The sequence below is a fragment of the Dipodomys ordii genome, unplaced genomic scaffold (assembly GCF_000151885.1).
Source record: "Dipodomys ordii isolate 6190 unplaced genomic scaffold, Dord_2.0 Scaffold61, whole genome shotgun sequence".
Taxonomy (NCBI): Eukaryota; Metazoa; Chordata; class Mammalia; order Rodentia; family Heteromyidae; genus Dipodomys; species Dipodomys ordii.
In genome coordinates, this window is record NW_012267277.1 from 1,778,722 (window position 1) to 1,790,718 (window position 11,997).

The 11,997-nt window shown below is 43.5% G+C and overlaps 1 protein-coding gene across 1 annotated transcript in view; it reads left to right on the forward strand.

The window, feature by feature from the left end:
• The window catches only part of Cpt2 (carnitine palmitoyltransferase 2), a 21,923-nt gene that overhangs the window by 2,554 nt on the left and 7,372 nt on the right, over positions 1-11,997 (forward strand). Inside the window, exons 2-4 of the mRNA XM_013022335.1 lie at positions 5,132-5,212; positions 6,773-6,879; positions 9,978-11,282. Coding sequence (XP_012877789.1) covers positions 5,132-5,212; positions 6,773-6,879; positions 9,978-11,282 — 1,493 coding nt within the window. The remainder of the gene's footprint in view (positions 1-5,131; positions 5,213-6,772; positions 6,880-9,977; positions 11,283-11,997) is intronic.

Sequence of the window (11,997 nt, forward strand, 5' to 3'; positions counted from 1 at the left end):
TTTTTTCTTTTTGCTTATGTGGTGCTGAGGAATCGAACCCAGGGCCTCATGCATGCAAGGCAAGCACTCTACCACTGAGCCACCTTCCCAGCCCCCCCTTTTTTTTCTTCTTTTTTGATACCGGAAATTTGAACTCTGAGCCTGGAATTCAGGTTTCCTAGGCAAGTGCTCTACCATGTAGGTGGGATCACAGGTATGCAGTGTCCCCCACTCCTGTGTGTGTGTGTGTGTTTATTAAAAAGGATTTCATGATGTAGCTCAAGCTGGTCTTGAACTCAGGATTCTTCGGCCTTAGCTTCCCCATGCTAGGTATTACAGGTATACACCACCATGCCTGGCTGGAAATTCAATTAACTTCTTAGAGTCACAGTCATCTCTGAAGGTGTAATAGCCACACACAGTTCTTTGGGCTATTTTGATTGAAATAGGGTGCCAGAGATAAAGTAATATCTCTGGCTCTTCCTCTTATCTTTGCTTTGTTTTAACCAGGTGACCTTGGGCTCTTTCCTCTAGGAACCCTGGTACTGTCATTTTTCCCCCCCAAGTCGTAGGGCCTGAACTCTGGGCCTGGGTGCTGACCCTCAGCTCTTCAGCTTAAGGCTAGTGCTCTACCACTTGAGCCACAGCACCACTTCTAACTTTTTCTGCTTATATGGTGCTGAAGAATCGAACCCAGGGCCTCATGCATGCAAGGCAAGGACTCTACTACCACTGAGCCACCTTCCCAGCCCTTAAGTGTTATCTTTTTCTTTGGCTTTTGTGTGTGTGTGTGATTATGATAAAATGTACCTTACATAAAATTTGCCATTATAACAATTTTTGGGTATATAGCTCAGCTAGCTGTTATTTTTAAGGGGCATATTGATATAATCTCAAACTGCATATATAATCCCTCCTGAGGAGAGGAAGAGTGAATTAGCCTGACCTCATTTGTTTAATAAATATTTATTGGGATGGTTTTGGAGATCCACTGGTCATGCTGAGGTGCTTCAGTACCTCAAAGGAAATAATAGGTAAGTAGAATTAAGATATAAGAGAGAAATGGCATCTTGTGGTGGGCAAATCATGAGACAGTAGTTAGACCTGATTTTTAATCCCAGTTGTCCTTTCTAGCTGTGTGGACAGGAAGACCTTTACCCCCCCCCCATATGGGAATGTTAATATACCCTTTTACAAAGCACTTAGTACAGAATCTGGCTCACAGTTTGTAGTCAGTAGGTATTCAGTTGTGCAACTCTGTTGCAAACATTTGTTGCCTGTCTAGAATGTGCCAGAAGAGAACCAGGGTATTGTGTGAATGACTGCTTAGAGGTGGAGTGATTTAGTGCCTGGGAGTATGGGGGAATCCTCATAGGGGAGATGGCACATGAACTGGAATGTGAAGTTCACCCAGTGAGAGACAGCAGGAAGGAAAAGATGCCTGGAGTACAGTTTACAGTCAGAAGTTTTGAGGGGTTTGTGGTACGCTTCAGCTCAAAGAATCACCATTTGGGCCTAAGTTATTAGAACTGGCCTGGAGTGTGTGGGGGAGAGAGTAATAAATGTCAACTATCTTTTGTTTTCTTTTAATTCCTAACCACTGAGTGATAATTAGAGTTCAAGCCATAATGCGCAGGCTTCTAGAATTCATGTTAGAGGCAGGAGAGGCAGTGTGTCCAGGAATGTGAAAGATAACGGGTAGACACCTTAATATTGTGACCCCCAAAGGCATGACTTTTAGACTGACCTTGACTTCCAGAATAGTTTATTCCCAAGCAATTTGGTGCACACTATCCCAATTATATTCTAGGTCTGTACATATAGAAAAGGGCTTTTACTTGATTTTTTTCCCCTTATGAGTGTTTTTACAAAGTATTTACAAAGTGTTTAGGAAATGCATTGAACAAATGATCCAAGGAATTGTGAGATTAAAGAATAAATCAGAGGAAGAAAGTGGGAAGGGCTTTTTAGCTGTGCTCTTGCAGGAAGAACACCAAAGTGCTGCTGCTGGCAGTGGACTGGGTAATGATAGCCTGTGACTGAGAAGTCAATCTGCTTAGTGCTTTCTTTGTTTCCATCTTTGTTAGGGCAAATTGGGATTAGCTGGGGGAGAGGTGGTAAAGATGCAACTGCCCAGCAGAGGCTGCAGGGTTTTGTTTTTGTTAATAGTGATTCCAATTCCAACTACCATTTAGTTGTTTAGTTATTTATAGAATTGAAAATTTCATTGTATTTAGTGAATTTAAAGAACCACATGCAGCTGATGGCTTCTGTGTTCCAACTGGCTTTTGAGCAAATGTATGAGCTTCCGTTTATTAAAAGCCTGCTCTGTACTGGCCCATGAGCCAGTAGAATTTGGAGAAGAGGTTTCAGAGGCAGCATCAGGAGTGGTGAGGCCCCTTTCTAATAGCCATGATCACCAGAACCGATTCTGTAAACCTTTCTGGCCCTGTGTTCGGTGATGGTACCTTGAAACTGGCCATGGTGGGGTATTTATGCATTACAGGACTTGATAAATACTACAGCTCAGGCCTTCATCTCCAGAGAGCTGTTCCCTGCCCACTTCCCCTTTGAGTATATAATAGAGATTAAAATGGGGATAAGGTGGTACAGTTGGTTTTGAGAGAAAAGAAACTTGTTTAACTTTGTGGTAAGTGATGGGGGTAATCAGGCTACTGGTCTCTTCCAGAAGTTAGACAGTGGCTTTCTTTAGGGAGAAATCCAAAGGTGAGTGACATTTTCAGGATAGTCAGCATTAGAAAGGTGAGGAGAAAAGTGAAGAACTGCAGAAAATGTTATAGAGTATAGGATCATTTATTGAGCATGGAATGAGTAACCCCAAATTTATGTGGAAGTGGCTGGTGAAGAAACATAGCTTCCTGAGGCTCTACTAGATGTTGCTGAGTGGATAGAAAGAACCAGAAAGCTTGTTTCTAAAGCAGGGGGTGTCAGAATAGGGAGGAAGCTAAGGAGTGGAAGGACTAAGAGAATACAAGCATATGAATAACTATTAGTGAGTGTGGTGTGTTCAGTATTTACTATGTGTTAGGTATCTTGCTGAGTTCTTTGTGTATATTCATTTACTCCTTATCACAGCCTAGTGAACTATTTAACAACTGAACACAGAGGGGTCAGAGAGAGAGAAGAAAGTTGCCCAGGATCACATGGTTACTGCATGCCAGAGTCCAGTATGCAAGACTTGATCTATGGGATGATAGCAGTGGACTTAATCCCTCCATATACTGATGTGGTCGGAACCTGATGGGAGCATTTCAAGATTGCTCTGTTAGGCAATCCTCTCCAGGTCATAGGCCAGAGTGGAATCTAGGAGACATCAACTAATTTGCCACTGTAACCACATAACTAGATAAACTGACAGACCTGGGATCCAAGCCTACGCTTGATTGCAAATCTCATTTTCTTGCCAATGTTTTAGTAGTTCTTATACTTGTAAGTTTCACAGATCAGTAAAATTAGGGTAGGAGGAATCCTGCTATCAAGGTTTTCATAAAATGAAGGACTTTTAATAGCCTCCATTAAAGAAAAAAAAACATAATGTGAGAATTAAGTACAAACTTTAAAAAATAGTACTGGGGTTTGAACTCAGGTTTTGTGCTTACCAAGCAAAGGGCAATTTTAAAATGGTGTTATATTTGAACTCTACAGCCTCACGTTTATTAGGCAGGTGCTCTATCACTTACTTGAACCAGGCCCCCCAGCCCCTTTTGTTTTAGTTATTTTCTCAGGTAGGGTCTTAAGTTTTTTCCTCAGGCTCACCTGGACCATGATTCTCCTATCTATAGCTTTTGTAGCCAGATTACAATAGACCCTGGACATCCAGGGGTATATGATTCTAAGAAGCCTGCCATTGAGTAAAAACCACGAATGCTGAGGATGTTGCTGAGATGTTACTGCAGATGCCCGACTCACTCTGCCCATAATGCCACCCAACTGCCACCTTTTAACAAATCCAGTATCTTCACTTACTCACTTGAATTAAGCACACTCTATGCTCTTTTGGGCATAAGAGGATTACCAGTGTTAACCTTGCTTTGGGAGCACCATTTGATTTTGGGGAGGCATCTTTTCACAAAGTTAAAGGCAGAGGAACACTTGAAAGATGACATAACTGTTTAAACACAACCAACAAGAGCACATGACTAAGAGCGTCCCCGTATCAACTCAGCTGTGTAATGCATGTATAGAGATTTAAAGTTTTTGTTTTTGTAATTTCTTTTGATTTTTTAATATATTATTATTTGACCACATATTATTTTTGACCACTCTTAGCCAAAACCCTTTGTAATAAATCTGAGAATATGGTGAGCTTACTGTACAATTTAGTGTGTGCCCCCACCCTCCACTTCTTTGTTGAGATGGGGGTCTCAACTTTTCCCCCAAGCTTTTCTCAAACTGAGAGCCTTCCAATCTCTACCTGTGGGATAGCTGGGATTATAGATGTGAGCCACCATACCTAGCTTAAGGGGTTTTATTGTTTTTGTTTGTTTGTTTGTTTTTGTTTTTGCCAGTCTTGGGGCCTGAGCTCTGGGCCTGGGCGCTGTCCCTCAGATCTTCAGCTCAAGGCTAGCACTCTACCACTTGAGCCACAGCGCCACTTCTGGCTTTTTCTGCTTATTCCTCTGCTGAGGACTCGAACCCAGGGCCTCATGCATGCAAGGCAAGCACTCTACCACTGAGCCACCTTCCCAGCCCTTTAAGGGGTTTTAATAAAGATTTTTTTTTAATTTATCAAGCTGCTATTGTCTCTAAGTTAGAATTTTCTTTAAAAAGAAAAAAGCAAACTTCCATTTATACCCCTAGTGTTAAAAAAAAGTCCTTAGAAATGTTAAATAAATAGGAACTTTGTAATTGTAAGGTAGCTAAGGTCCTATTTGGGTTCCATGGAATCAGTGAATGTAAGGGAATCTGGTGTTACAGGTTGCACATGGTTATCCATGACAGTCTACAGGCAACTCCAGGCAAGTGCTCTGCCACTGAGCTCCATCCCAGCCCCTATCCATCAATTATGATTTGTCAAACGTTTTCATGGTTGGTGTTTTATAGGGAAATAATTGACCAGTTTGTTTTGTGAAGATAATTAGTGTCATCTATACTTTATCAGCCTCCTATCAATCTCACTTTCTCTCCCTAGACTTCCGATCCCCAAACTTGAAGACACCATTAGGAGATACCTCAGTGCACAGAGGCCTCTTTTGGATGATGGTCAGTTCAGGTAAGCATTGACAACCCTGAATGACCATGGTTGGGCAGAGCATGGCTTAAGAGAGGATAGAAAATGTGGTGGACCAAACTTCATTGACAGTCTGTGGCTTCATTGGGTTTCCGGAGCCTGGAACTAGTTTATGCATTTACAAGTTCAGGAAATAGGCTTTCATTCATGAAGGACTTCACCAAGCCTTAAGGAGCCACTTCCTTTCAGCAGACTGAAGAGATGACACATGTACCAGAATGCTAGACTCCTACTTTACCATGTAAGCACACATGGGAGGCTGGCTGGTATGAACATTGGCAGTGGGCATGTGTTCTTTGTTTTTTTGTGTGTGGCAGTCCTGGGGCTGGACCTTGCGGGGAGGGGGGGTGTCTAGGCACTATCTTTTAGCTTTTTTGCTCAAGACTGGCATTCTACCACTTGAGCCACAGCTCCACTTCCAACTTTTTGGTGGTTAATTGGAGATAATCTCATGGACTTTTCTGCCTGGGCTGGCTTCGAACCATGATCCTCAGATCTTAGTCTCCTGAGTAGCTAGAATTACAGGTGTGAGCCACTGCTGCTGGGCCAAGAAAGTTTATTACTAAAGCAAAGCAAAGGGGAGGATAGTACACTATCAGACATGGATGTGGTTACGTTTGAGAAGATATCAAATCTGGTTGGTCATACTGAATTTGGGTCATTGTGACACAGGAGTCTGTTTTCCTTGAGTATCCCTTTAAACAGAGGATATGTTTCTTTACAGGCTCCTTTTAAGCCTGGTAGCTTTAAGTTTGGTGGTTTTTCTATTCAGAAGTACTTTCTGATCTCAGTCCCAGGTTCTCTGTATGAGTTCTTGGCCATGAACCTAAATTATGCATTTTCTTTCTTTTGTTTTTTGTTGGTCATGGGCCTGGGTGCTGTCTCTGAGCTCTTGCTCAAGGCTAATGCTACACCTACCACTGTGAGTCACAGTGCCACTTTAGATTTTCTAGTGGTTAATTGGAGGTAAGAGTCTCATAGACTTTCTTGCTCAGGTTGGCTTCGAACCATGATCCTCAGATCTCAGTCTCCCAAGTAGCTAGTATTACAGGCATGAACCATTATTGCCCGGCTGTATTTTCTTTTTTTTTCTTTTTTTTGGGTCTGGTCATGGGGCCTGAACTCTGGGCCTGGGTGCTGTCCCTCAGCTCTTCAGCTCAAGGCTAGTACTCTACCACTTGAGCCACAGCGCCACTTCCGGCTTTTTTCTTTTTGCTTATGTGGTGCTGAGGAATTGAACCCAGGGCCTCAGGCATGCAAGGCAAGCACTCTACCACTGAGCCACCTTCCCAGCCCCCGGCTGTATTTTCTTTTTTTTTTTTTAATTTAATTTAATTTTATTTGTGAACATACTGTACAGAGGGGTTACAATTACATGGGCAGGATAATGCGTACATTTCTTACCAAGCATTGCAGCCTCCTCCTTTGTTTACCCTTCACATCCCTTCCCAGCCTCCCCCCTCCCCCCTCCCCCCGGCTGTATTTTCTAAATCATGTATTTTGTACCATGGTTTGATTCTGCCTTTTTCTTGAACATTTCAGGAAAACAGAACAATTCTGTAAGAGTTTTGAAAATGGGATTGGAAAAGAACTGCATGACCAGCTGGTTGCTCAGGACAAGCAGAATAAACATACAAGCTACATTTCAGGTACCTAGGCTTGACTGTGGGCATGATTTTTCCTCAGAGCCTCCATAATGGAGCAAATTCCAAATAGTAAACTCCTATTCTGGTGTCAGGAATATTTTTAATGAGACCAGCATTGAAAGAATGGTCTGCCCCCTCTTCCTGAAGTAAATATCAAGGCTGAGTGATTTCCTGCCCTCCACTGTGTTGATTGGAGTCTGTGCTCAGGGGCACTGGCTTGCTTTCTCCATATGGGGGATGGAGACAGACCCTAATCAGTGGTTCTGCTTGAGAAGATGGAGAATCAGTCCTCTATCTCCACATCAGGACTCTCGGCCCTCTCAAACCTCATCTCTCACAATTCTCCCTTTACTGGCTTACTGCAGCTAATCTGAACTCAAGATCGTTTCCATTCCCACTTCATTTTTATATCTGGCAGACTGTTCCTTTGCAGTCCAGGTAGATTTCCATATCTGAAACCTTCCCAATCTTTTTCTCTCTGTGTGTAAGCTCTTCTTTTGATTTGGCTTATTTGTTTATTTTGCTAGTCCTGGGGCTTGAACTCAGGGCCTGGGCACTGTCCCTGAGCTGCTTTTGCTCAAGGCTAGTGCTCTACCACTTGAACCACAGCACCACCTCTGGCTTTTTCTGTTTTTGTGGTACTGAGGAGTGCTAGGCAAGCACTCTACCACTAAGCCACATTCCCAGCCCTGTTTATTTTTAAACAGTCTTACTGTATAACCCAAGCTGACCTCAAATTTATAATCCTCCTACTTCAGCCTCCTGAAGTAGCTAGTATATAGGTATGCATGCTGGCATAATTTAGTACATATATATTTTTTTAATTAATTAATTTTTTTATTTTTGTCAGTTGTGGGGCTTGAACTCTGGGGTCTGGGCACTATCCCTCAGCTCTTCAGCTCAAGGCGAGCGCTCTACCACTTGAGCCACAGTGCCACTTCTGGTTTTCTGGTGGTTTATTGGAGATAAGAGTGTCATGGACTTTGCTTTCTGGGCTGGCTTGAACCATGATCCTCAGATCTCAGCCTCCTGAGTTGCTGGGATTACAGGCGTGAGCCACCAGCTCCCGGCTGGCTTTCTTTTTTTTTTTAATATTAATTTGTTTAATTACCTTTAAGTAGTTTTAATTCAGCACTGCCAGTTTTTGAGTACAATGCATGTTGACCCCATCTTCCTCAAGTCCACCCATCCCCTAAAGTTACCTGGCTCCATTTTCTTATCCTGTACATAGAGAAGAATGGCTTTCTTAAGTCCGTTTTTGTCATTATAGGTTGCTTAAATACTTTCAAGCTTTCACTATTTTTTCTTTTCTTACTTTTGGCCTTACTGGTTTATGGCTCTTTAAGTCCTTTACTGAGCACCAGTGGCTTACACCTGTAATCCTAGTTATCAGGAGGTTGAGATCTTGAAGACTGTGGTTTGAAGCTAGCCTGGGCAGGAAAGTTAATCTCCAGTTAACCAGCAAAAAGCTAGAAGTGAAGCTGTAACTCAAGTGGTAGAACCCTACCATTGAGCAAAAAAGCTCAGGTACAGCCCCCAGGCCCTGAAATTCTTTTACTAAAGGACATGGTTGGTGTCAAAAGCATGAGTTTGTTTTCTTCTCTTCCTCCTCTTCTTTCTTCCTCCTCCTCTTCCTTTGCCTCTTCCTCCTTCTTTTCTTCCTCTTCCTCCTCTTCTTCTCTTCTGTCCTCTCCTCTCCTTCTGTCTTCCTCCTCCTCCTCCTCTTCTCCCCCCCCCCTTGCTTTTCCCCTCCTTCCGTCTCCCCTCTCCCTCCTCCTCGTTCTTCTTTTTTGTGCTGGTCCAGGGGCTTGAACTCAGGGCCTGGGCACTGTCTCTGATCTTCTTTTGCTCAAAGCACCACTTGAGCTACAGCTCCATTTCTGGCTTTTTTAGGTAATTTACTGGAGATAAAGAGTCTCACAGTCTTTCCTGCCTGGGCTGGCTTTGAACCGTGATCCTCAGATCTCAGCCTCCCAAATAGGATTACAGACAGGCATGAGCCACTAGTGCCCAGCTCTACTAGTCTTTCTTATCTATTACATTTTAATGATTATATTTTAATTCTGTTTGTCTCCGTTGCTAGAGTTCTTCAGAATTAAAGGTCCATTTCTAGTACTTTCCAAATCCCCTGGATCAGGGCTTGGTACCAACTCTCAAGGAATAGAAAGGAATAAACAGACAAGTGAATTACAATACGTAGATTTGTATCTATTGATCCTTTTCTCAGTGCTTTACCTGTGAAATGTATTCCCTCCAATGGAAAATGGGCCCTATATCTAGAGTTTATCCGTGTGTGTGTGTGTGTGTGTGTGTGTGTGTGTGTGTGCGCGCACATGCGCCAGTCCTAGGATTTGAACTTAAGTTCTGGGCACTGTTCCTGAGCTCTTTTCAAGGCCAGCACTCTACCACATTGAGCCACAGCACCACTTCCTATTTTCTGGTGGTTAGAGACACAGATCTCATGGACTTTCCAGCCTAGGCTGGCTTTGAACTGCAGTCCTTAGATCTCAGCCTCCTGAGTAGCTACAATTACAGGTGTGAGCCACTGTGCCCAGCTAATGATACAATTCTTAACAGCTAAGAAATGGAAACAAAGGAAAGAAAGAAAGAAAGAGAAAAAGAAAGAAAGAGAAAAAGAAAGAAAGAAAGAAATGGAAACTACCTATGTGTCGACTAATTGATGGATAAACAAAATGTACTATATCCTTACAATGGGACATTATTTCAGCACATTTTTTAAAAAGAAGAACGGATACATGCCACAACAGGGATGAACCTCCAAAATATTGAAAGAGACAGCATCTAGCCAACCATGATGGGGAATCCCAACATTTAGGAGGCTCAGGCAAGCAGATAAAGGTACAGACCAGCCTGGCTACATAGCAAAACCATCTCCCCCACCCCTCCCCAGATAGTGACAGATTCTTCTGTATCTAGAAGATCTCATTTATTTGTCATTATTACACAGCCCTCCCCCCCAATCAAGAAATTATACTCTCTTGAGGTCTTTTCCTTTGCCTATGCCTGAAATTTTTTCTTTGTTTAGTATTATTGTTAGGGATTGTATTCATTTTTTATGTTATTGGCTTCTTCTTTTTTAGGTCCATGGTTTGATATGTATTTAACTGCTCGAGACTCCATTGTTCTGAACTTTAATCCATTTATGTCATTTAATCCTGACCCCAAATCTGAATATAATGACCAGCTCATCAGGGCAACCAACATGACTGTTTCTGCCATCCGGTTTCTGAAGACACTTCGGGCTGGCCTTCTGGAGCCTGAGGTGTTCCACCTGAACCCTGCCAAGAGTGACACTAACACCTTTAAGAGACTCATACGCTTTGTGCCTTCTTCTCTGTCCTGGTATGGGGCTTACTTAGTCAATGCATATCCACTGGATATGTCGCAGTATTTCCGGCTTTTCAATTCAACGCGTATACCCAAACCCAGTCGAGATGAGCTCTTTACAGATGACAAGGCCAGACACCTCCTGGTCCTAAGAAAAGGACATTTCTATGTCTTTGATGTTCTGGATCGGGATGGAAACATTGTGAACCCCTCAGAAATCCAGGCACATCTCAAGTATATCCTGTCAGAGAATAGCCCAGTGCCTGAGTTTCCTCTGGCATACCTGACCAGTGAGAACCGAGACATCTGGGCAGAGCTCAGGCAAAAGCTGATGCAGAGTGGGAATGAGGAGACACTAAGGAAAGTGGACTCTGCTGTGTTCTGCCTCTGTCTGGATGACTTCCCCATTAAAGACCTCATCCATTTGTCCCACACGATGCTGCATGGTGATGGCACAAACCGTTGGTATGATAAATCCTTTAACCTCATTGTGGCCAAGGATGGCACTGCTGCCGTCCACTTTGAGCACGCTTGGGGCGATGGGGTTGCAGTGCTCAGGTTTTTCAATGAAGTGTTTAAAGATAGCACTCAGACCCCTGCCATCACTCCCCAGAGCCAGCCAGCCACTACCAACTCTTCTGTTGCTGTGCAGAAACTCAGCTTCAAGCTGAACGATGCCTTAAAGGCTGGCATTGCTGCTGCTAAGGGAAAGTTTGATGCGACCATGAAAACCCTCACTATTGACTGTATCCAGTTTAACAGAGGCGGCAAGGAATTCTTAAAGAAGCAGAAGCTGAGCCCTGATGCAGTGGCCCAGCTGGCCTTCCAGATGGCCTTCTTGAGGCAGTATGGGAAGACAGTGGCCACCTATGAGTCCTGCAGCACTGCAGCCTTCAAGCACGGCCGCACTGAGACCATCCGTCCAGCTTCCCTCTTCACAAAGAAGTGCTCCGAGGCCTTCGTCCGGGAGCCCTCCAAGCACAGTGCTGGCGAGCTTCAGCAGATGGTGGTCGAGTGTTCCAAGTACCATGGCCAACTGACTAAAGAAGCGGCGATGGGTGAGGCAGGGGCAGGGAGCATACGCGCTTGGGTCTTGTGGTCCTGGGGACTTGATAACCTTTGGTCATAGTCCACCCACATCTGATTTATACTCCATCACTGGGTAGGCGGGGAGGTAGAAATTCACCTGCCAACTCCCCAAATGGTTTTCTTCTTACCCTAGTAGTCTGAAGAGGAAAGCCAGCCACCAAGATCAGGATGTTCTTATAGCATGGTGACCTTTCCCCTTACCTAACTTTCGAGTTATCAGACTCACTTCTGACAGCTTCAGCTTCAGCTGAATTGTTTTGTCTTCGAAACTTTTCCTACTTTTCAGTGTCATTCTTTACCTCTTCCTGGTAAATTCAAGACCTAGAAAGGACACAGAGTGTCCCATAGTCCAAATCTTTGAACTGAAAGAGTTTTTCAAGACCTTCTAGTCTTTTCCTTCTCTGTTTGGAAGGTATCAAATTAACACCCCTAGTCCAGTGTTACACAGCAAGGTGGTAATTAGAACTTTGGTATAATTAGAAATTAGAACCTTTGGGCTAGAAATGTGGCTTAGTTGTAGAGTTGCTTGCCTAGCATACATGAAGCCCTGGGTTTGATTCCTCAGAACCATAAACAGAAAAGGCCAGAAGTGGTGCTGTGGCTCAAGTAGTAGAGTGCTAGCCTTGAGCAAAAAAGCTCAGGGACAGTGTCCTGAGATCAAGCCCCAGGACTGTCAAAAAAAAA